This window comes from Anser anser (assembly GCF_964211835.1).
Source record: "Anser anser genome assembly, chromosome: 7".
In the NCBI taxonomy this organism is placed as follows: domain Eukaryota; kingdom Metazoa; phylum Chordata; class Aves; order Anseriformes; family Anatidae; genus Anser; species Anser anser.
The window spans coordinates 35,239,226-35,264,582 of NC_139727.1; the positions used below are offsets into that span (position 1 = coordinate 35,239,226).

The 25,357-nt window shown below is 39.4% G+C and overlaps 1 protein-coding gene across 2 annotated transcripts in view; it reads right to left on the minus strand.

Annotated features, from left to right (window-relative positions):
- The window catches only part of CACUL1 (CDK2 associated cullin domain 1), a 48,715-nt gene that overhangs the window by 14,407 nt on the left and 8,951 nt on the right, over nt 1-25,357 (minus strand). The window contains exons 3-5 of one of the 2 annotated variants that reach the window (XM_083843631.1): nt 23,098-23,200; nt 13,391-13,486; nt 7,968-8,070 (exon numbers count right to left, since the gene is read on the minus strand). In XM_083843631.1, the coding sequence (XP_083699757.1) occupies nt 7,968-8,070; nt 13,391-13,486; nt 23,098-23,200 (302 nt within the window). The remainder of the gene's footprint in view (nt 1-7,967; nt 8,071-13,390; nt 13,487-23,097; nt 23,201-25,357) is intronic. The other variant, XM_083843632.1, reaches the window with a different exon arrangement.

The following is a 25,357-nucleotide window of genomic DNA, read 5'->3' on the forward strand; positions in this document are numbered from 1 at the left end:
CTAAGTAACCAATATGTAAAGAAGTTAATTACCCTGCAAATAGTCATGAAAATTACTCATGGCAGAATCAAAGAAGAGAAGTGTGGGTTCCCATGATGAAATGCTTTGAGTGCAGGAAAGTACAAGATGCTTTGAAACACCGTTAGGCTGATGGAAGACAATAGCCTTAATGGCCTCAGGATTTTTTCTGAGGAACAGTGGAGGAACTGCATGGGAGTAAGCAAGGTGTGAGCCTGCAGCACTTCACGTACCCTGCAATGACTGAGTTACTCCCCCACTCCACAGTAATGCTGATGTAGCCTGTCCCTTAATGAAGGTTTAAGCTACTTCATAATTATGGTAGGGTACCTGGGGCAAGACCAAGGACCCCAATAATTACAGGAGTAGCAGATGATACACTACAAGTTCAAACTCACTTGTTCATAACTCAAGGTTTACTTGCAAAAAAAAAAACCTAAAAGTTAACTGTTTAAAAAAAAAAGTCTCTTTCCACATTCCTTTCAAAACAGCTATTTCATTTGGCAAACATAATTTTTCCTGGGAGAGCGTTAGCTGTGTGTTAGCTCACAAGATCTTTCCTCCCTTTGCAATAATCTAACAGAACTTCAAAACAAGATATTCGAATAAATCATACTTAAGTGTGGCTTAGGCAGATGTGTTCCAAATTGTAATTATTTAACCATGCTCTTAAAATTATAAAGTCTTCAGAAGCAGAACTGATTGCTTAACAAAGCTGTGAAAGAAAACAAATTCATTAAGGAGGTTTTTACCCTATCGTACAAACTGTGCTCTAGTACCTCTAGTCATTCTAATAGGTATATAACACTTACGTTATTTTGCAGAATAACAGCTCTGATATTCCCACAGAACTTGAGCCCTTACACAAACGTACGTGAGAAATACAGAGAGGCACTAGCAAGGGAGCTATTGCCAGCGCTCAGTTTAAACAAGGCTTACCTGGCATTTTTGCCCTTCGGAATATCATCAGAACACACAAAGTCAAATCAATAGCATAACAAATTACCTTTCTGTCAGCCAAATCATATCGAGTCCATCTGACCACATGTACCCTTCTACTTCACCTCGATGATGTCATTCACCTTGGCTTCTGAATCCCCGTCTTTAATCCCAAACCCCGTCGTCCATGCAAAGCATTTGGCTTCACCATGCCAAATGCAATGAAACAGGAAGGGAAGTGCTGTGACTGGAGTCCCCAGCGTGTGGATGTGGGTGGTTGGCTTGTGTTTGGTTTGTTGTCGGCTGGCTTGTGTTTTGTTTCGTACACCTGCTGCCTGGTTTCCTACTGAATTAACTAATGAAGCTTGATCACGTATTACCTTTTCATTGCTTTAACCCCCGCACAATTTAATAGCATAGTTCAGTTGGTAGGGACCTACAAAGACCATCGAGTCCAACTGCCTGACCTCTTCAGGGCTAAGCAAAAGTTAGCCCTTATGATCTAATTAAGGGCATTATCATATCATCAGTATTATTGTACACGTTAACCACTGATCTAGAATTTTAAAAGCCTTCTGCATGAAAGTGACCTTCCGTCTGGCTTAACGCTCACATTTGCAGTTACATCAAATCCCTCCTGATGCTGCATTTGTATTCTCTTTTAAAAGGAACTAAAATAAGTTCTTATCAACTTAAATGCTTCAAAAGTCTGAAATACATTAAAATGTAGGAGAGAGAAAAACATAAAAAATTAGATTTATAACTAAGAATTTGCCACTAGGCATTTTAATGAAGCCACAGATTACTTTTAAAATATTCATTATATAGCCCAAAAGCTTTATTAAATATCTAATAAAAATGCTACAAACTAAAACTTTCGAGTCTTAATCGCATGGAAAATATTCAGCGCTGTAACAAGAATAAATATGAAAAACAAAGCTATAAATGGAGAAATGTAGACCTTTGGTTTTCTGTAAGTGGAGAGGTGATATTTTCCATGTTGACAATTTTATGCAGACTTATTGAAATGCAAACATTATTCCTATTCCTTTACCGAGGAGCCAGGTTAAACATGACAGCCATTTCTTGAGAATAAAATTTTTGATTAAAAAATTTCCTTGCTTTGTGGCGCTGCAACTTAATCATCACGAAACAAGAAAAATAAGAAATGCATCTGCAACTTTCTAAAATAACTTGGTATTTCAAGTGCAAGTTTAGTTCAGTGACAGAATTTGTATTTAGATTAAGCATTACTTAAAGAATCTGAGGGTGTTTTATAATGCTTGGTAGCAGTACTGTTGTCAGTGTGGTTACACTACAATTACCTAGCCCTGTCAAATCCCAATACCATTTCAGCACAGCTCTTACCACCCTTAAACTGGTGAGAGTGTTGTTCTCATTTACTCCATCGGGTCTGCAGAGCACAGCGGGTATAGAAAAGATTAGTAGCTAAATAACTTTATCTATATTGCCCCAGAGAATGCAGAGGTACCCTCTGAGGTCAAAGAACAGGCTGACATTAACCTGTCAATTCAACGTTTTCATGGAGGAATGGCTGATTATCCCACAACAGCAGAGCCACAGCACACTGGGACAGAAATAGAACATACCTGCAGCTAATTTTCACTGTCAACCGTCTGTCTACCAGTATTTGGAAGGAAGAGTATGGGAGCTTTTCAAGAAGAATTCCAAAATAAATTGTCTCTGGAAATGTATTTGTATACACATACTGTTTTAAGGTTTTAGAATGGAAATTTGGAATGGAAGCGATGGGATTACACTGTTTGCATACATAGAATAAACTAGGAATTAAACATTGTGAACCAAATCACAATCCTGTAGATGCATAAAAAATTAAAGTGGCTTCCAGCAAATAATGCAACAATAAATGCATCCCTTCACCACCCCTCAAGAAGGACCTTTGGTTTTGTGTTACAGAAAAACCCCAAATCTCATAGAATCTACTGTCAAAAGCTGATGGATCAACAGCCTTATAGCTGGGGAAAAAAAGTGAATTAGCTTTTTGTTGTAGAGGAATTCTAACAGACACCACCCATTGGAGTCTAGTACAAATACACTGGAATGGATCAATATTTTCTGCTAGTGCTCCAATACCTTCCTTCATTTTTAAGGCCCTTGGGAAGGAATTTTCTCATCTCATTTCATCTATTGAGACACCCAGGCTGACTCTTCAGCAAGTCACTCCACAGGCAAGTATTTCTCCTTTTTTTTTTTCTGTTTCAAAAAAACTATCATTTTATTTTTCCCTATCAAACTTAAAAAGCAAGAAATATAGTTTTATGAAGGTGGCAGACTAAGGTTGTGCAGATCCTCTTCTTGTATTGATTTCTCCACACAGAAAAAAGTAAAGCAGCGTCTAGGGGCAGAGCAACATCTGGCATATTACAGAAGGAAAGAGCCTCAGCAATGAAGTGGGGTTTCTGTGGTTTATTTTTTTTTTTTAATATACCATACTGCTTCTGCCATCACAGTAGTCACTCCGTGTCTCTGTGAGGAAAATAATAGTGAATCCAAATGCTTGAGGGCACACTCCACGTTAGTGCTTTAGTGCAGGTTAGAAACGTACTTCTGAAGCAAACTCACTCACTGTCCCCACTTACTGCTCCTCGGTTCGTATGACAGAGCTGCCTTGGAGCACAGTAATTTAATTCTTTTTTATGTAAGATTAACCAGATGTGTTCAAACTGCCAAATGGCATTCTGTCCACAGGAACAGGTATTAGCAAGCCTGAGATAACACTCTCCAGAATGCACATCAACATGAACAATGAGTCCTCAACACCAAGATATTGGTGTTTCACACTCTAGATCTTATCCTTTTATACCATGCCACCTGTTAATTAATATTGATATTGTCTAAATTGTGCAAAGAAACTTTCAGTTCTTCCTAGTGTAAAAATACTGATATAAAAAGGCTGTGAGCAATGGTTTCTGTAAGAACGAGAAAAATACAGTGTTCCCCCTATTTTCAGGGGATTTTCTGTCCTGTTTGTGGGTCAGGGTGATGAAAGGCTGTTTCTTTCATGCAGGCCATTTGAGATCGATATCAAAATGGAGGGAAAAAAAAAAGAAATGCCAGCTAAAGGAGGGGAAAAGTCAACTAATCCATCTTGTTCTTGTCTAGTTGCCAAAGGGTGAAGCACAGGGAATAAATAAATAAAAAAAAAAAACAACACACCAACCTAAGCCCTGTGTTATCTCTTGTAGCTGTACAGGCTACAAACCTGGCATCAGTCACGGTCCTTCTCTCAGCCTTCTGCACTGCTGCTCTCCCGGGCTATTCACAAACAACGCTAGATATGGAATGTAATGGTGCAAGGCGTTATGCCACGGCAGTAAGCAGCCAAAGAGATAAGGGTCCCTTGCTTCACTGATGGTAACAGGTTTCTGGAGGTCAACAATACACATCTGTTAGCAACCTAGGTGTACATGTGCTGGCACACCCTCCCTGCGTACCCACAGCATAAACACGCAAGTCTCTGCCAGGCAAACGCCTTCCCTGCTACGTTCATCAATGCCCAACAGTTACAGCCTCATTCATCGTCTGTCATTTTGTACCGAATTTGTACCTGTTGCAACCAAACAGGACAACTGCACAACTTCATCATCAGAAAGCTGTTAGGAGCCTTTTTCAACTTTCAGGTGAACTCTTCTGGTACCTCTCAGAAAGCAACAATAGAAATATCTATCCTACCATCTTTTTAAAAGGATTTTTTTTTTTTTTTTTGCAACATAAATGGCCCTTCTCTTGAACCATACCTCCAAAAACAACAAATTAAAAAAAAATAAGAAAATGGAGCAGCAGTTTTCCCTTCATTTTAGCTGAATCTCAGTGACATAAGTGTGTGTGTGCACGCCTCTTTAGTTTCTGGAAACGGAACAGGGGCAATTCAAACTCTTACAAGTGGGAACCAACTCATCTATCCACCAAGCAGAAACTACAGCGCACTGTTAACAGATAGCTTCTTTCATCTGTTAAGGAACAAGCCTGTTTTGGGCACCCACCTTGAGATCTCCAAAAAGAGAAGAACAGCAGCTACTTACAACCACGCTCTGTCACTGAATTTTACCTGTTGCAAGTACTAGAAATAGAGAGTTTCAGGAGCTGTTACCTATTTTCAGCACATTTAAAGTTTGCAATAATTCCAGACACAAGAACAACCAGGCAGGTTGTTTCCAGGGCACTAAGATTTCAGTTCAGGAAACCCACTTATGTAGTCAGTGACATAAGGACACAGTCAACGGCATAAGGACAGGAACACACTCAGTTCTGGAATTTTACTGCTTACAGCAATCTAATGCAGGGATCTAGAAGGAACACAGACAACATTCTCCTCCACTCCTTCCTCACTGACAAGTAGGCATTATCTGCTTTTTTATTTTTAAACATTTTAAACGTTCTTGTAAATAAGATGCTGTATCTTTGCTTGTTACATTCACTTGAGTGGTTCTGCACGAGAGCGTCTCCCAAGCCATTTCATACAGCAGTCTTAGCAGCAAGAGCCAGCTACAGACTTCATAAGGAAAATCATCAGGTTATTTTCATTTAGTTCCTATGTATCCACTTTAATTTGAAGAGCACTGACCTGATAAACATGTGCAAGTGCAAAATTATTTCATAAAAACACAACTGTGTTCATGGATCTGCATATTATGTAATTGTTCATATATTTACTTTAGCTGCTCAGAAGTGCTCTATTTTTTTTCTTAGTATTTCCTCCAGCCACACAGCACAAGGACTAGGACCTACCAAGCGCCTGAGCAGCATCAAGCATTAAGAACAGATCTAAGAAGACTTTCCCCTCTACTTCAAATTTTAAAAAAGTGTCAGGAGAGAAGTTTTACTGATATAAAATGAAGCTGAAATTTACTTACAGTCCTTCCTGAACAACTTCACATGGAAACGCCAGCTTCCAGGCTGACCGAATGACAAGATGTTACAAACAAAAACCCCCACCTATGAAAAACCCAGCAACGGTTTCAAGAGCAAGAGCAGATATTCTCTTCCTCTAAGCCTAGATCACAAACTGATAAAACTTTTTCTTAGAAAAAAACAGAGGGAAGGCACGCTTCTTCATGCTGAAGTGGCAGCCACATCATCCCTAAGAAACACCCCCAGAATTTGATTTTTGGACATAGACCTCAAACTCCTGGATTTTAATTTCCTAAACATACCCATTCAAAACCTTAATTTTTTTCTTCAGAATACACTAGCACTTTTTTGTTGACGCAAATCTACATCCAATTGCAAAAGATTGTATCACACATATTGAAAATTACATCTGAAAGTAAAGTCACAAAACCCTGATATATATCTTTTTTCAGAGCTCTCTCACTTCTGGAAATGAAGGTAATCATCTCTTTTCTGGTAGGAATTTCATGCTAGAACAGCTGAGAAAATAATGCAGCCAGAATTTGTCATCAACTCAAAAGTACTGTATTATGTGCTGTGTATCTTCAATTATTTCGTAGAAGTCTGCTAACAAGTTTGGAATGGTATTTCGGCATACTTTAACTCAATTTAAAGAGCCTATTATTCAATATTTAACCAAGTCAGATTACAATTAAGAGTTTATACAAGTCCTAAAAGTAAAACCAATAACTAAATAACTTAGCTTTAATAAGTTGAAAGACTAAAATGAAATTCAAGCACAGTGCTTATTAAATAATACTCTGCATACACAGCAACGCAGCAGGTGAGAGTTTATTTTCATTTTTCAATTTCTCCTTTAATTTTACTTCTGTAACTATCACACAGATGGGAAAAGTGTATCAGATTCCGCCCCCCCCCACACCATAACCATAGGTCTTTTCCTTTCGTTGCAACAGATTATCTGTAATTTCTATTGGATTCTTGTATTACAATTCCCAGGAAACTAACTGCATAGCAACACACATCTGACATTACTTAGTCAAATCTTCAGGACATAAAAGCGTGACCTTTGCTTTCCTCATCAAAAAATCCCAGTAATATTTTCACTGCCTGGAACGCATACGTGCTAAAATTAAATCTAGCAGCATCAGTTGCATTTTCCATGGTTCCGCTGGAGGAATCATCTCACCAGGTTTCACGATACTGTTAAACATCTTCGGCCCTAAATAAAACATCAGGTGATAGGTGGGCGTTCCTCATCGACCTGCCATTTCCTAGGTGATCTGATGATGCCTAAAAGCTTTCTGTAGGAGACTTTTCCAGATGGCAAGAACAAGACGGCATTAAACTGCTCATTCTTCATTCTAGTGTGCCAGGTTCCCCAACCTTGCTCACCCACCCCTCTCCCAGGATAGCAGGTCACACGGGCCCTAAAAAATACAGCAAAGATTTTTTCCCCAAGTCCTTCACTCAAAGAAGGACATTACTGGTCAAATAAAGTGAAAGATAAAATAAAACTTGACTCTTAGCACCCATCGTTTGGTATTTTCTACTCGCATTAACACACTGTCTCAGCTGAGAAGCTGCTCTCAGCATTATGCAGTTCACCAACTACCTCGGAGCACACCATGGCAATAACCCCAATGACAGAACAGTTCTTGGGCCAAGCACGTTCTTAATGATCTCTCTCATTATTTTGATAATGAAATTAAGAAGTGACAGCATAACTAGCATTTTATTGTCTTTCTGCTTATGTCATAACCTCAGGACATATGGAAAACATACTGGTCTCCCTCAAATACTCAAGCAACCCTGACTTCACACAAAATATTTTAAGAATAAAACAGTTGGTATGTGCCATATTTGTTCACGTGGTATATCAGAAGTTACTAATTTGGTAATGAAGGCTTAATTTTAATACACTTAATTTTCAACTCATAATGAAAAACAAAACAGAAAAAAACAGCCTTCCTTCCTATGACTTCAAAAGGAATTTGTATTTAAGCCCTCTAACCGTTTGCCATTCTCTCTCTGTTTGCTGTAGATTTCTGCAATATGTGAAACCACTGCAGTTTTCCAGACTCCCATTATAAGAAAAATTCAATAAGCTTACTTACGCATTAGGTTGTAAATGTGCTTTTCTGCAACATGTTCCGTAAACAGCTTTATAAGGTCATCTTTTAAGTCTCTGTTAAGCTTGGTTTCTATGTAAAATTTATTCTGGAAAATAAGACAGAAGTTTTCAAGATTGTTTCTCATAATACAAAATAAAGTTAAACTTCCCCCCTGAATAAAATAGCTCAAAATTTAAAAACCATTGAACATTTGACCTGCAAAGTGCTTCCTTGGTGCCTGCGTTTATATTGCATAGAACAGTCCTGTACAACAAAAGCCATGAATTTAAAATTAACCATGCATGCAGTACTACTGACATTAATAATTACCTACAGATGTGCTTTTTTTTTTTATATATATCTACTGATATTCCTCCGTATTAAGTAAGAGGAATCTGTAGAAAAACACATAATTTTAGAACACTATAGAAGCTGTAATACCAAAATAGGGCTAGATATCATGTTTATAACAAAAAAAAACTTTTTTTTTTTTACCAATGTCTAAAAGTGATTAAGCCATTAAAATAGGTACGTTACAGTAATAAATCATCAGTACAGCTATCCACTTCTGTTGCTCATTTATAATCCCAGAGGACACACACATAGAATGAGTGAACTGCAGAAATAAGCGATATATACAAGCCCATACAAAACTAACCTACATTAAAAATTTGGGGATTCAATTTTCTTGGCCCACTCATCATTAATAAATTCATCTCCTTAGCCCTCAGAGGAAATTCTATTCATGAGTTCCTTGAGGGACTTTAAATCTAATGTACTACTCGGTGCTACTCCTCAACTCCAAGCCTGCAATTAATAGAAAGATTTGTTGCCTGTATTTTATTTATAAGTGAATTTTAAATAACTAAAAAAAAGTAGTTGTTTCAAGGTAGATCTCCTATCATTTCAGTACTGACATGAAAATAGACCAACTGAATTCATCTGGACAACTTTCATTATAAAGAGGTGCATATAGATGTTAACAGAAAACCAACTTCCTCAGAAATTCTGTACTGGAACACATAATAGATTTATTGGGAGAGAACACCTTAACCGTCAGAGCAATCATTACATTTTCTGTAAAATCCATACTGGTAGGCATTAACAAAACTATAAACATAGCATAATGAACTTTGCATGCAGGAACCACTCACATTTTCAAGGCAAGCATTCAGCATCGTTTTTTGGTTTTGGATTGGTTTGGGCTTGTTTTTATTTATTTTGTGGGTTTTTTGTTTGGGTGGTTAGTGGCTTGTTTGTTTGGGTTTGGTTGTTTGTTTTTCTAACCTTTCATGAAAACTGAACCAGTTAGAAGAAAGGCAGTCCTAACAGACTAACCTCATCTGTAATTTTTTCTTTTGGTCAACGGTTAATTGTTACTGCAATCCAAATTCACAGTAACAGAAGAAGTTCTCCTCTACGTTTTCTAGGAAGTGTTAAGCTACACACTGTACTTCGGTCCTTCACCAGACCTGCCTCCCTATAAAGCACTTCTACCTCCAGCTTCCTGACTTTGTGCCACCGGGCAGCCACCAGCTACCGATCTCAACCAGAACGGGACAGGACCAAACTAATTCATCTTACGAGGTGAGCTGACAGACGAGATGCACCTAGCTAAGGAAATAACTTCTCTCCTTCTCTTCCTGTCCTCCAAACCTTCTTACATTAGACACACCTGTCAATGACGTGCAAACAGTGATGCTTTCTTTTGTTCAAGACTTGAAAAGCTCATATCATAAGTTCCATAACCAGAAAATATCAACAACAAAAAAAAAAGAGTAGTTTTAAGTAGAAGAGTCATGACACAGTAGTTATGGATAGAGCAACTGTAAAATATTTCACTTGCATGGATTTAAATGAATGATGAAAAATAATCTAAAATAGGTACTTCGTTTCTAATCCAGAGTGCTGAAAGGAAACAGCAGAAGTGCTGTCATCTTCCCCATTTTTGCTAGCAGAAAGACAGGAACATTTTTCATATAAGATGTCACTAGCTAGGTTATATCAGTATTTCTTGAAAAGAGTGCCAATGTCACCTAGGGATTTAGCAGACGGGTAAAAAGTACCTATATCAATACCTGAGAAACTCGGATATGACAAACATTTCTTCTAGAAAACGCCATAAAGCGATCTGGCAAACATTTTATAATGTGAAGCTGCTAATACTGTTAAAGGGAGAGCAAAAAACACTTCAGAGCCAAATAACCTAAAAGAATGCTCATTACCTCACCCATATACACACACACAATGCCCGCTAGCTAACCAGCAAAGCACAGTGCCTCCCACTAAGAACAGTAACATTTCAGAGGTAATGAAAAAAGTTGTGATCTCAACTATCCAAAAACTACAGGGCTCACAAGTATTGGGCTCATTTCAGACCACAAAATAACTGATTTTCAACTACTTCTCTACATTTAATTAATGATTAAGAACCTATTACCTTCTAAATGCTGGCTTTAATTTTTCTTGAAGTAGAAATGATTTTTATTCTTTCATGTGTGCAGTAATACTGTCATATTTACAGTCTAAGCATATAGAATAACGTTGTTTAGATTTATAAAGAATACAGAATACAACAGTTATTTACTAGGAATTGTTATTTGGAATAAAGCATTATGTGCACACTTCCAGTTTTGTTTGCTCTTTCTGTGGCTCTATCCAAGAACTTTTGAAAAGGCTTAAACCCACTAAATCTTGGAGGGAAAAAGTATTTTGGATCTCCAGCCTTCCTTAAAACGCCCCATGTAGCAGCAGCAGATGGAAAAATCCATCACCATACGAAAACCATTCCTAGCAAAAGAAGGAAAAAGAAGTTTCCCAGCAAGTCAGCCCCCTCAACCATCACTCCAGAGCTTGGTCACCACATACAAGCTGGTTAAGAAACCCCATTCCCTGTATTTCCAGCATTCAAACAGCAATATGGCTTGGTAAGTATCAGTGGAGAGAAGAGAATTGCTGCTGTTTGTTTCAAACACACAGGATTGAGCCTAAAGCAAATTGCAATGCCTCTTGCAGCCACTGAGAGACAAAGACATGTCCCAGTTGTACTAAAAACCTCTCAGTTTTCTTTGGTTTCCTAGATTTTTAAATATGTACATGCATATTTGAAGTTCTCCTAAGCAGTAATATAAGCATCCTCTCAGAACAAGCTTTATCAGTGCAGCTGATAAAGGCATCCCTGCCCATGGCAGGGGGTTGGAACTAGATGCTCTTTAAGGTCCCTTCCAACCCCAGCCACTCCGTGGCTCTGTGATTCCATTCTATGAACTCCACAACCTTGGAAACTCCCAACTAAAACAGCTACATCACTGCCAAAAAAGGAAAACCTCGCAATTCCTGATAAAAAGGCAGAGTCCAACAACTTAGTCCACTTCATCTAAAAATGCTTTGAAAGAACCTATGAGGGTAACTGCAAAGCTGTAATTTATATTATAGAATAATCAGGCTTTCACCTCTTGTAATCATTTTGTTACTGTATTTTCTTGTCTAAATAAAGGAAACTGCTGCTGCTTGAGAGAAAATTCAATTAGATACAACAATGTAAGGCTGCAAGCGGCTGTATATACAAGTACTTCCAAACACATACAGAAAAACTAAGAAAGGAAAACATTTTTTGTCCTTTCTTTTCTAAAGATATCTTCCACATCACGTGCAGTCACTAACTCTCAGGCCTGTTGAATTAAGTCACCTGAATGACAAAGTGTGTGCAGGAATAGAGTTTTACTGTGTTAAAGACATTCAATTTAAAATAACAAAAACAGAGTACTTGCACTTCTTTTGGATCTCACAGAAAACTAGCAAACAAAAAAAATTACTACCCAACTCTTCATTGTACAGATCTGTTTATTACTCACTAACCATTCTACGTTCACGTATCAGTTAGACTCAAACTCTAAAAATTAAACAACGAGGGAATATCAGACAGTCCTCATTAGAGGACACCACAGTTGCGTACAAAGAAGGATATGGAAATCTATTCAGGAATTATACCTTGTCTAGCCATATAGGCAAGGCTTATAATGATAAAAATAGCCCCGTTTGTGTCTATCATGAACATTTTTTTTTGATGTTACAGGTTCTGCAGTCTTAATTGTTAAAGATTTGTTGACCTCCGTGGAAGAACCTCTGTGACAGAGCTGAGAGCATTCAATAAAAGTACCCACAGAACAGCTTATCTCCATTTGTAAACGGATATTAAATTCTGAGATCGCTTAAACACCTGCCTGCAACAAGTCAAGCACACACAAGCAGAAAAATGGCTAGCATTTAAAAATGCCAAATGCAAGGGGGTGAAAGTTTCTCCCTTGTTATTTCATGATAGGAACTGGGAGAAAAATAAAAATCATCACCATGAACACATCGCCTTGCTTACAAGTGAAGCAGTAGCAACTGGATTTCATTTTGTATAAATTAGATAAAGGCTAGATTAGAAGAAACCCAGCTCAAGAAAGACAACTTCCTGTTGTAAAGCAACAAATTTGTATGACGCTGTGCTGAAAGACTAGCAAACTTCATTTCAAGTACAGCCACAAAAACACAAACCATTCTAAAAGATATTGCTTCTCAAACTTCAGGATGCTACCAATAAGAGTAACTTTTTGAAGAGTTTGAGGTTAGGCTATTTAACCTAAATATTTTTTTAAGGTGCTTCTTTCCTAAAAGACAATATTTCCTTTCTTATTTATTTATTTATTTCTAAGCAATGCCAATGTAAGGGCCATTTCTGGGAGAAGGGCAGAAGGGCAAATTCCAAGCTTGAGTTATTCATTACCATAAAAAAGCAATAAAAATTGGCATTTTGACAGAAGTCAAGCAGATGACAGACTTCTTCAGAGGTACAGAAGACTTCTGAAAGTACATACTCTGCAAGACAAACAGTTATAGTCAATGGGTTCCGAACCTCTGCAAGTATGCCTGACATAGCTATGAAAATAAGTTCACCTTCATCCCATCAACACTCTGAATTGCTTTATCAACTGACACAGACATTTACAAAATTTACATTTCTTTCAGGCAGAAGTCCTTGGCTGTCTAGTCTGAATCTGTGCAATTTAAAGCAAGAAAATCATCTTTGGAATCTGCCCAAACTACCAAGCCAACGTATAATAAGCCAATAAACTATCTCAACCAGATAAAAATAATAGCCTACTTGGTAAGGCTTTTTTCCAATCAAAATAAAAATCATTCCCAAGAAAGAAGTATCAGGGCAGAAAACCAGTTGCGAAGCTCTGCGTTTAACAGCATCGCCTCCCCTTCTTCTCCCCACACAACTTGATCAGAACTATAGGTTATATAGGTGGCAAAAGCAGGCAGGAATCATAAATTCTATAAGAAAAACCATTATAGCTGCATTTTACCCTTTTTACTTTCAGACAGCATCTTGCGTACGGACATATGTTATTTGAAAAGAATTTTCTAAAACTTACCATATATATGAAAAGAGGCACAATGCTCTGCAATGCTCCCATATACTGTCCAAGAGCTACGTTAAATCTTTCAATATAGAGATCTGGAGGGCTGGCCTGCAAGAAACCGTAAAAGTCAGGTTGTAATTCGAACAAGAGAAAGATCTGGAACAGCATGGGCTATGCTTTCACGGCAAACTCCAAAATCTACCAAGTATTTGATACACTACATCTACACAAAGCAAGCCACACATCATTCCAGAGTTTCTGCTATCGCTCCCTCCAGCAAGAACAGTTCTCACCAGTAAGAGGTTTCTGCTTAGGACTGCGTGTCAGTGCCCAGCAAAAGGCGCATTGAATAAGCAATACAGCATGCCTAGGGCAAACCTGTATTTAGCATACGCAAATAAAAACAGTCATTAAAGAGCAAACATTCCTTTTGAAAAAGCTGCCTGTGAGGTCTAGGGTCCATAATGAGATTCCATCCAGTGCCGTGGTGTATGCACTGACCCCCCCACGGGCTCCTGCTCCAAGACAGCAGGGTGACGTTAAGCAGCTGCTTGGCACCCGAGCTGGCACGCAGCACGTCCTCCATCCAGCTCCAGGGAGCCCTGTCCTGCACAGAAAGCGTTTCTGAGTTTCAGCTGGGTCACCTAAGGCAAGGCAAATACTCAGGGTGTCGAGCAGGAAGGGCTGTGAAACAATGTCTTCAGATAGAGTTCTGCACCTGGAATCCCGCACAAAGCCCACTGCAGGCCTCCATCTCACAGCACCGCCGTGCAGCCCCAAGCAAAACGCTGCCGTACAAAGCCTGACAGTGCCAACTTTACGACAGGCACCACAGTGACAGCGCTGCTATTTTCTGTGTAAAGTACCACCGTTCTCAAAGAAAAAAAAAATAAGGAAGCTAAAAAGATTTATTCTGCAGCAAGCGAAGTTAAATTGAGAGGGGAAGCAGGAAAATGGGAAGCACCAACCACGGCTTGTTTCATAACTGCCTGGTTCACAACGCCGGGGAGCCACATCAGAGCATTCGGGAGTGCACTTAACTCAGCCAGGGATGGAAGGGGAGCTGGGGCAAAGTGTTCCTCCACTTCTCCCCGCTCCGTCCCAAGCCGCCCACGTTCAGCGCCCCGCTGCTGGCCACCTCCTGCCTTCCCTACGCGCTCCCTCCGGAGGCAGGGGGGTGAGCTGCCGGAGCTTCTGCTGCTCAGGGCCCTGCACGCACCCCAGGACAAAGCGCTGCCTGCCTACAAGAAGCACGCCTTCTCTCCTCTTGCACCACTTTCCTTTCCTAAAGCACTGTGCAAGAAGAGGATGAAAGAAGCAGCAGCAACCCAAACCTTGCGAGAAAACAAGCTCAAAGATTTTTCTCAAGCCAAAGCATCTGCGGTGTGAGGAATGCTCCAGGCTGCCTGCACCTTCAGCACCTTATGGGAACTTCCAGCTCTCATCTTTTAGAAGCAGATTTTTCAACCTTCGCATGGACATCCAAGCAGGGGCCTAATAGAACAGTTAGGGTTCACACTGACTTTTTGCTCCATTAAGTGCTCTCAACCCATGAAACATTTTTCCTTCATATTAGCTTCTTCAGCTTCCCTGCTTAATACGCTTGATGAACACATGGGTAATTCTCACAGCAAACGCAGATACAGAACAGACATTTCAGAAAGGAAAGCAAAAAACTGGCAAAGGAATAAAGAATGTTATTCCATGTGTCGCTGCCAAAGGTTATATATGGTTATTTCTCATTTTGATCATCAGTTTTTAATCTTTTTGCAGATGCAGTTCTCAGGGGCGGCCAAACAAATTTTAGTTCAAAATTCCAGCAACGTATAGCAGTGAGCTCCAGGTTCTCCTTTTCATACGTAATTACATATACAATTTGTTGCAAATCACTTGCAGTGAAATCTGCATTTCTAAGCAACGTGTATTCTTGCTTCCCTCCTTTCTAACCTCAGCTTTAAATATGGTTATACTCTCTGATTTGTAACGACTCAGTATACAACTTAGAAGATTAAAGAAAAAAGAAAGTTCTATTTCAAAAAACACATCAAACAAAAGGAGACAATAGTCTGACACAGGGTGCTGCTCTTCTCACACTGAGTTTGCACTCTTCATTTTAAAGAAAAAGACTGGAGTTGTCTGGACAGTAAAGGATTTAGTCGCATGTGCAGCCTCTATCCCATGGAACACATCCAGCTTGCCGTTCCTTTTCACTGGAGACATTAAGGTTTGAAACCTTTTTTCTCCACAGAAACCTGTTTGCTCACTTCACAAAGCCTGTGTCACATTGAGAGAGCAGTTTTAAGAGAGGAAAAACAAATTCACACCCAACTATCTTCTGGGAACAACCTCAAGCCTTCAGAGAATACCTGAAGTTGTTGACTTGTTGGCTACCTCCACCCTACAGCCGAGCAGAAAACAACTGCTCTGGGTGAAGACGAGGAAATGGGAGAGAAGTCCTAAAGCTCCAGGGGAGGCACTCACTAGCATCAAGCAAAATGCTCAGCCTTGGTCTTAACCTCTGGAAAGCAAAGTCATGACCTTATGGTATCTCATGCTGACAGAGCAGTTGCCGTTGAGTTTTATTTTTCTGACATTGTTTCGTGACAACCCTCACAACTCCGCAGTGAAGGCACAAGCAAGAAGGCACTGGCTGCTCGATCCTCCTTGTTTCCAAAGAAGGAGTTTGACAATCAAACACTCCTCGGTTATTGTTTGATATGTAAACTTCAGGGGGAAAAAAACAACACATAGGCCAAAGAGAGCTCAGTAACAGTGTTTTCACAGGTCATCTGTGAGTTTCTGCACTCAGCGTGGGGAAAACAAACATCTCGCTGTTTTCTGTTCATTAGAGTGTTATTGTACAGCTGCTCAAAACCACCAGCCTGATCTCAATTACTTGTTTCACCAGAACTTCCTCCACATAGTTACGTTCACATTATTAAGACAATAACTAGAGTGGGACTAGCTTTATATAAACTACATGGATTTTATAAACAACCAGGAGTGCATGGCACCAAACTGAACATCTGTTGTCACAAGTAAATAGATGTTGCTAAGATTATTCTATTAAATCAATACCATTAGAGTAGACATGCATTTAAAATCTCTATATATTCTGACATAGCTATTATAAATAAAAAAAAAAAAAGAGAAACTGATTATACTAAGATTTATTTTAATTCTTGGTCTTATTAGCCCAGAAACAACAACACATCCGTTCAGCTACTTTAATTACAGATGGGGGTAAAAAAGTTAAGGAAGACATTGAGTCCTTACAACCCCCCAGAAAATATTAAGTCTTTAAAAACCACTCCTATTGTACCTGAGGGACATATGAAAGCAGCTCTTCAAACAGAGAAAGAAAAATGTGCTGCTAGCCTAAGGTTGTCTTAAAAGGAAGAAGAACCTTCACTCCTCCACGCCCCACTCTGAATCCCATCCATCTGACAATTCAGTCCCTTTGTCAAGAGCCTCTATATGGGGAAACAGCTTAAATCCTCTCCTACAATTGCTCTCATCTACCACTCATAGGTTTAAGAAAAGTTTTCTAGCAGCAAACATTTAACGTGCCTGTTCACAAGAGCAGCGAAAGCATGGTCAGACTTCTCCATTTGTGGTGGGGTTGCATTTGTTTAACACCATCAGCTTGCTTTTGAGAAGACTTTCCTAGCATAAAACGCTATGGCTGCTGTGAAATGCTGATGTTAAACAGCATTTACACATCTCCTTGCACATCACAGTGAACATCTCAGCACCAAGAGACATGAGAATTAACAAAAAAAGACATTTGAGAAAGGATGACACAAGATGTAGATGTCTTCAAAGAAAACAAGCACTAGGAGAGCTAGTATACAAAGTTACCCTTTCCCTGTTTGAAATCTATCTAGTCATTTCAATGAACTTGCGCATACATGAAAAATATGTTTCTTAGTTTTGTTTTCCAATTTGAATGTCACACTTTGACAGAACACATGAAAGAACAAACGTCAGAAGAGAGGCTGCTGGCTCAAGACAACTCAGAAATGGCTCACAAGAGAGAAACGATGACAACAGGTCTTTGTTTGAGAACACAAAGCTAATCTGTTTATGAACACTCATCTGGCACAATCAGCAATATACTTGGTAAAGCTTGCATTCTTATACTGAATGGGCAGTTCCATTTTCCTGGGAACACACTCACTGCCAAAAAGCCAGCACACATGCTGCAGAATCTCTCCCACGCCTGCCAAGAGAAAAGGGAGAACAGCTCTAACTACACAAACGAACTTGTAAGGGGTCTGAATCTTTTAAAGCAGCTTTTGTTCTTCCTCAGTAAAGCATCATTTATTTACTTTGCCCTGTGGACACGATATGCGATCCCCAGGTCTGTGTCACTAGACAAACGTGCTATCAAAACTTTTTATGAAAAACAGGTATCAGTCCCAAGTACAATTCATTCAAAGATTGACTGTGTCACCCTTTTCAAGTCTGCCCTCGAGCTCTACAGCATCATTAAAGACTCGTAATTGTCTCAGAGCACAATCCTTCAAAGGTGTGTGTCGTTTCCATTTCCATTCAACATGTCTGTGAAACAAAACTACATGATATCGAAGCACTGCCAAAATCATTTATTCCTAAGAAATCTTCAGCACCTTCTCTATCCAGTAAATACACGTTCACTTGTGCTGCATTTGCTTACCTCCTTCTGTAACTACACCAGGGTCTGCTGCTCTTGGTTCAGTGGGACAAGAAAGCAAAAGCAACTGCAGGGATCTCAGCCTTTTTGAAAAGCTGCAGGCAAGGACGCTTTTCTCAGGTGAGCTTTCTTGTAACAATGGGATTGCTGATGGCAATTCTGGCAACATGGTGATCCCTACCTCTATCTGAAGTCAGCCTTCTTTCTGATGTCTACATCAAGACGCACACGTTTCTACCACATCTGGCTTTGGATAAAAAGTTCTACTACCGTTCATTTGATCTGATTCAATTGGGTGTGATCGCAGCATTAAAAGCTTGTTTCACAGATGGTTAAGCAATGTTCCCTGGAAAAACTGATGGACGGATGCCCATGGCACTAGAATGGTATTTTTCTCCCTTGGAAATATTATAGAGCAGATAAATGGCCAGTTTGAGTTTCCTCTTTCAAAAACGTACTGTAGATTAACCAGCCATACACTTGATGCTAAAGAACTTCAAGAAGCAGTAATATTTAACATACCTAGTAAGGAAACAGTTAGAAAATGCAAGTTCTCACTTTGTTTTTTCCCCGTCTATTTATGCTCTTTTCCTACAGGCAGGATATAGTGGTGGCAGATTTGTTTCCTACATAAGTGCTGGAGAAACTAATACAACTGTGGTTGTTTCAGGGAAACAACCAATTTTACATTAATAAGAGCTAGTTTGAGTGGTATTTCTATGCTACAAGGAACGAGACATCGATCACAAAGGCGGCTCAACATTTCTTGTTTAGGCTGCAAGCCAAACAGTGCCCATACAGACAGTGGAATCAGGTGCTTCTTCATAAGGGGAATAATGAGCTTCCTCACGCGGGTAGTGTACAGAGCCTGGTCTCACGTGCAACAAAAACAACAGCCAGATATGTCACTGTCAAAAGTCCCATCAAATAGCCTGGCACAACCGTTCAGTTACAACACTGCACTATCTAAAGGTAAAGGAAAGCAAAACATATCTGCAAAACTATTTGGGGTAAAATACCTTAAGGTATAAATATGAAGAATTGCTGTGAGGCACCGAACACTGCCCACAGTTCAGTTTCACCACTCACTCAAGGCTCTGCTTGGCTGCATTTTATAGCACCTGACTACACGGTAAAGCTCGTAAGGTAAACATGACAAGCCACTTGAAGCTTCATGCTTTACTCCTGTAATCAGGAAAAATACTGAAAGTTACACAACTGTTTCTAAAGAAACGAACAAAGAAGTTCAGAACCTAATCTGAAGTTCAGAATCTGGCTTCTGACAGCCCCACCGTGTTTATCAGATTAGTAACTGTCAGATTAATGTTTCACTTATTAACTTCACTGAACACAAGAATCACTTACAGTTGGTGAACTGAACTGTTTCTGGTCAGGATTTAAAAATCAATAGATCCCTTTTTCTCTCTTACTGTAACATAAAAGCCATGCATAACATGACAATTGTTTTTCAGCTCTCAGTCATTTCCTAAAGGAATTATTGAGATTTTTCTAACTAAACCAAATTACTTAACTACACTTGCACAAAAACGTACTTTTGACACAGGCCAGCCATGGGTCAATTCTTAAAATAGTTCCCAGTGTCATTTGATGAAGAGATACGTGATGGACACTATAATTAGTTTTAAATGACTACCAGAGCACATGAGAATATGCTCAGGCCAAACACTTGTCATTAATGCAAATACGGTTTTACTATTTTAAAAAAATAAAATGCATTTAGTTTGAAAGTATGTCTGTGTATCCACCCTATCTCATACACCTGAATGACTCAGCACTTACCCACAAAAACAGCTGCCATTATTTTAAACCAGAACATAATGGGCTATGTCCATTACCAATAAAATGTTTCCAAATAAAGCACCTTGAAAAAAAATCATCAATATGCGTACAGGCGTCATAGGCCTCAAGACAACAGGAAATATGTTCATTTGTGCGTTCTGCAGCCAGCCAATATTTTTTTTTTTCCTCCTAAACACAAATAGTCCAAAATTCTGAGCAACTCAAGAGTTAGGGAAACTTCATTCTCCTAATTACTGGAAGTTTCATGTGGCAACACATCCTTACTCAAGCAGAGAAACTGGTCAGACATCCACTGCAGGAAAGGAAGGCAATCCTCGCTCATATATGGTCTCTCCATGAAACAGCCTGAAGAGGGATCATTTCCTTGTGTAGCCAGGAGGGAGCTAGAAATGTCCTGAGATGCAGGAGGCCCCATCTCAAAGGGCTGCTGATCCAACAACTGGTAATTCATCTCATTTAAACGCACCTCCCGGCAGGTAATGTTCACTGCTTTTCTTTCACCCAATGCCTTGCACGCAGAGCATTCATCAGCCCACCCGCATTTTCATAATGCCTCCCCCATCACAGCTAATTAATCTCTTGAGCTGAAAACCCAGGGGGCAGACCTTGGGGAGCGCTCAGGGTAACAAACAGCAACGCGGCGCAAGGTGACACGCAGTCACCACGAGCAAAGTCAGCAGGGGGACGGATGACCAGGGAGCGTGAAGCCACGGGGACACCCAGCCCAGCCTCACCCACCCGCTGCCACCCCTCTGCTGACTTCAGCCAGAGGCAGGCTCGCCAGGCAAGCTGAGAGCAAAGCACACAGGAAGGAGAAGAAGAAAAAAAAGGAGCTTCTGCAGTGAATGCCACAAAGAAAGAGGATAAACTCCAGCACAGCAAGAAACAAGCAAGAGCAAGTCTGACCGGTCCACTTGGATGCTTCCACAATTTGGTATCTGACAGTTTTACTGCTTTTGCTGCTGATGAGTTGTTCTTGGAGGAAACAGCTTGCTCTGGCATGTTGGTTACGCACAGATATTCTGCAATCCACCTGCCATAAAAACTGTTGCATTTCTATGCAATAAGTTGTTTGCCTGCCATTTCAGTTCTCATGGTATCTGCTTTCTGACATAAAATCAGTATTCCGGTATCAGGCTACTCGTGCCTCTCTACATGTAAAAATATATATGTATCTTGCATTAAGGTGCACATTGACAACTAAACAGAACTCCATAATTTGGTTAAATACTGTTGGCAGGTGGAGCAAGTTTCTCAGAGTTGGCAAATCACCACTTACTGTGCATTAAAAGGATTCACATTATATACTTATTATTTGCCTGTATGAACCAGAAACCTCCAAGTGACCAACATTTACAAAATATATTTTTTGGTGGCGGTGGTAGGGTAAAGACCTAGCACCACGTTTCATCATTAAACCCAATAAAGTAACTAAATGTCACCAAAACCTATTAAGATCAAAGAGATAAGAATATTAAAATACAATGCAGTAATTTCTTAAGAGACAATTTAACAGTCTATAGTTAAAACAGCTTCTTTATAGAACAGATTTTAAGGCATACAAATTTTTCTTCAAGCAGCTCAAGAAAGCTGGATTTACCACCCAAAAACAAAGTCACTCCAAGATGATATCGTGCCATATGACAGCAGTCTTGTCACCTGCCATAAGGCGTGTCTAACCTACATGAGAAACCTTTTGCAAGACAAAGACTGCATTAAATAGTTGTCTCAATTATTCTTTTAACAACAGACGTTCAGAAGACAACCTTGGTTTTAGGCAGAAAAAGTTAATGCGTGTATAAAGCAACCTTTAAAACCAGCTGCTCAGTTTCAGAACTTAGGGAAAACCAATCAAGGACTACCACCCAGAAAAGAATTTGGGGTATTCCCAAACTCAAAGCAAAGTAGCATACCACACTACTATGGGATGTATCATAAGAACTAGCCAAACCCGTACAACTGCCATGATTCCTAGTTCTCACAATCAGAGAAAAAATGTACAGGCTGCACCAGTTCAGCAGGACCAAGGGAAGACTTTATTCTAAATATATTATATCTACTTCAGCAGATTTTTTACAGAACCAAGGAGAATGTCACTGTATGAGAAAAGAGAAATAGTAAAGCAGAAAAGGAGCAGCAAAGAACCTAGCTCAAGATGACCTAAACATTTCCTAGTCAAAGACTGTCCCAGATACCATATCCATCAAATTTAGGTTGTTGCTTTGCTAGCTTTTTATTATTTTTTATAAGGAAAGCAACAAGGGGAGTAGAGTGAGAAGGGAGAAGAACACCAGAATGATCACAGTGATGTGTATTTTGACAGACATGCATGTTTAGACAGAAGTAGCTGCTGCAGTTAACAGCAGTAAGACTGCTTTTGACTGACTGAAATTAGCTCTCAGTTATTAGAAGCACTGAAGGAGCTGCTGTAGTTTAGGGTTCCTACTCTTTTAACAGGTCTATTCGACTCAACACAAGTCAGTACAGAACTCAAACATCAGTTTTGTAAGTGACAAAAGCTGTAAGGAAATAAAACAGCGTTGTTGCTAGAGTGATGACAATGTCAAGAATATGTCTGGAAATTCTAGTCCCAACGTAATTTTCAACAAGCAACACACATGAAAACAAACATGGATGCACAAATAAGATGTAGAGAGGATAGGGATATACAAGTTCTATTAGGACTGCTGTAAACCACTGACATCTAGAGATAGGCAAGAAAAATGCAGAATAAATTGTAGCACACGGTTTTCATATGCAGTTATTCATAACTGGCATTTCACAATTCATATTAAATTCACCTCAACTTCTTCCTTTAGATTTTCATTTTTGTGCTGCTTTTGAGGCACGAGGGCCATAAGCAGTTTATATAGATTAGCACAGCTATGGCAGACATCAATGTCACGTGCTCGGATCATGCTTGACTGAAGTGTTTACATACTAGATTACACAATAGATTTCCCATTCTCCAGTCTTTGATTCTACATTATATTAAACGTTAGGCATTGCTCTCCATCCACATAGAGCATCTCTCAAAGGCTAAGCCATGCTATACAACCAGACCTAGCAGCTGGTATTCTGTCAGGCAGTGAATTAAGTAGTCCTCGATTTAGTAAGCTAGCGTAAATTAGTCTTAATGGCAATCCCCTCCATAGGCCATCTACATGCTGCAATATAGTCACAGATCCCAGGAAAGATAGAATTAGATTGTGCAGCTTCTTACCTGCAGCTCCTTTGAGACTCTCTCTAAGTGGTTAGTTATCTTTTTTATTAGGTCACTATACATCTGTTCCGAATGCTGCTGGCATACACACTTATACACACAACTGCAGAAACAAATATAGGAACAAACGATGAACTTACAACAGTTTGCAATGAGGGATAACAGACTTCAAAATATTTTGTTCAAGTCTCAGTTTAGAGGCTAACAGGTTTAACTGAATGATTGCTGAACTTTTAAATACAGCCCTAAGCTTGGAATGAGCTCCAGCAGACTCTCAGGTCTTGCCTGAAGGCCCCGGTGTCCATCACCCCTTGCCCCCACCCAACTTCGCTTTAATTTACAATGAATTCTCTCAAGAATGCACTTCTGAACAGACAGGGTGACTCTGTCAACAGCACACTCCTAGTCCTGGCTTTTCTCCCCCCACAAATTATAATGTGAATAAAGTCCCCAGGAAACTAAGCAGGTTTAAGGATTATTATACATATACGTTCTAGGGCAAAACCCCTGTTAAAAGATGGACACCACTGGCATGCAGTCACAGAAGTTGTCCTGAAATCATACTAGTGCTTTAAACAGAAGCAGCAAGAAGTCCTAAAATAAGGACGTATACATGTTATTCCATCTATTATTACTTAAATCCTAAATTAAAAAAAATAAAAATATATATATTTCATAATAAACAAAGATGCAGAGAAAGAGCAACAAAACTTTCATTCTACATTCCATGGCTTGGCTGTATTAACTCTGTTGTTCTTCAGCGCCACTTTTGCTTTATTAGAACATTTTATTGTTTTCATACTGCAGTAACAACATATCTGCAATGAGTCTATGTATTGAAAGCACATTTACAGCAGTTGTCAAACTGTTTATATATATGTATATACACACACACATAATGGTGTGCATATCCATGCACACAGGTATGGATATACACATGTACACACACGCGCTATTTTCAGCCCCAAGTTACGTTACAGTATTCATCTTCAGGACATTAGCAGCACCAAGCAGCTTTTACTTTACTTCGGCACTTTCACTCTTTCAAGTCAGCACTTTGAAAGCTAGCTGCTAAAATTCAAGAGGCAAAGGAAGACTTCACCTGGTACCTTGGGCAAGCCAAACCTTCTCCCCCCACTCCCTACTGCGGAAGCAAGCAGTTTAGCCCAGAGACTGCTCTTGGAACATGCACAGACCAACTCATTTCCAGCCAGGTCCAGATCCCAGACTTTAATACTTAATATTTCTAGTAGTACCTAAAGGCTAAAGACATGGTACAGCAACATCACGTCCCTCTATGGGAATAATCACATTCCAATTCCCTACTGAGCGGGCGTTACAAAGGAAAACAAACTGAAAAAAAATAAAAATAAAAAAGGGATTAAAACAACTAAGGGCTACTGTAATTTTGTAATGCAAGGGAGAGGTTAGGTACCAGCTCCAAGACTTCATGGGCCTATCCAATGTTCTCGTGCAGCAACTGACACTGAGTCTTCTGGAAGGTTTTACAAGCAGATTATCCTTAACAGATTAAACATTCCTTTACCTTTCAGAAGTTTTTATTAATTACCTTTGACAACTTCAAAGGCACCAAAAATACTTTATTCACCCTTATGCAAAGTCTTTTCATTTGGCAAGCCATGCTATTTCTTAGAAAACACACCCCACACCATCCCATCTATTATATTTGGAAAATAATTGCCTATCTGTAGTTTAATGTTATTTAAATAATAGTAGAAGTCGTCCTGTTTCTTTCACATGAAGTCTATCAATGACAGATCCTATTTTGGAACAAGCAAGTCCAAAGACATTTTGGTATGATGCAGTCACAACAAAAATATGAATTTAATTTTGATCAAAGAAAGAAACACAGGCAAGGAAAGCCAGAATGACTTTTGTGATCTCTTGTAAACCACCCAGCGAGCCAACAACAACGAATGGCCTTAAGCTTGCTCAATAACTAACCAGTGCACAGCCACTTCCCCAAGTTAACAGCTTCATTTATAACTCTGCAACTAAACTGAATTCTAGAGTACACCTGCTTATTGTTACACATGGCATCGCTACACTTACTTCAGCAAGGCATTCTTGTAGCCAAACACTAGGTTTCATATGTACACGCACGGCATTTTTACTTTTTATCTCAACGTTTCTATTTAGAGGTTACTTCCCCATTTTCAGATCCTGTTTTCAGTTCCTGATTGCAAGCTGATTCTGTAAATCATCCTTGCCCTGCTATTACCCCAAAAGAACTCACCAG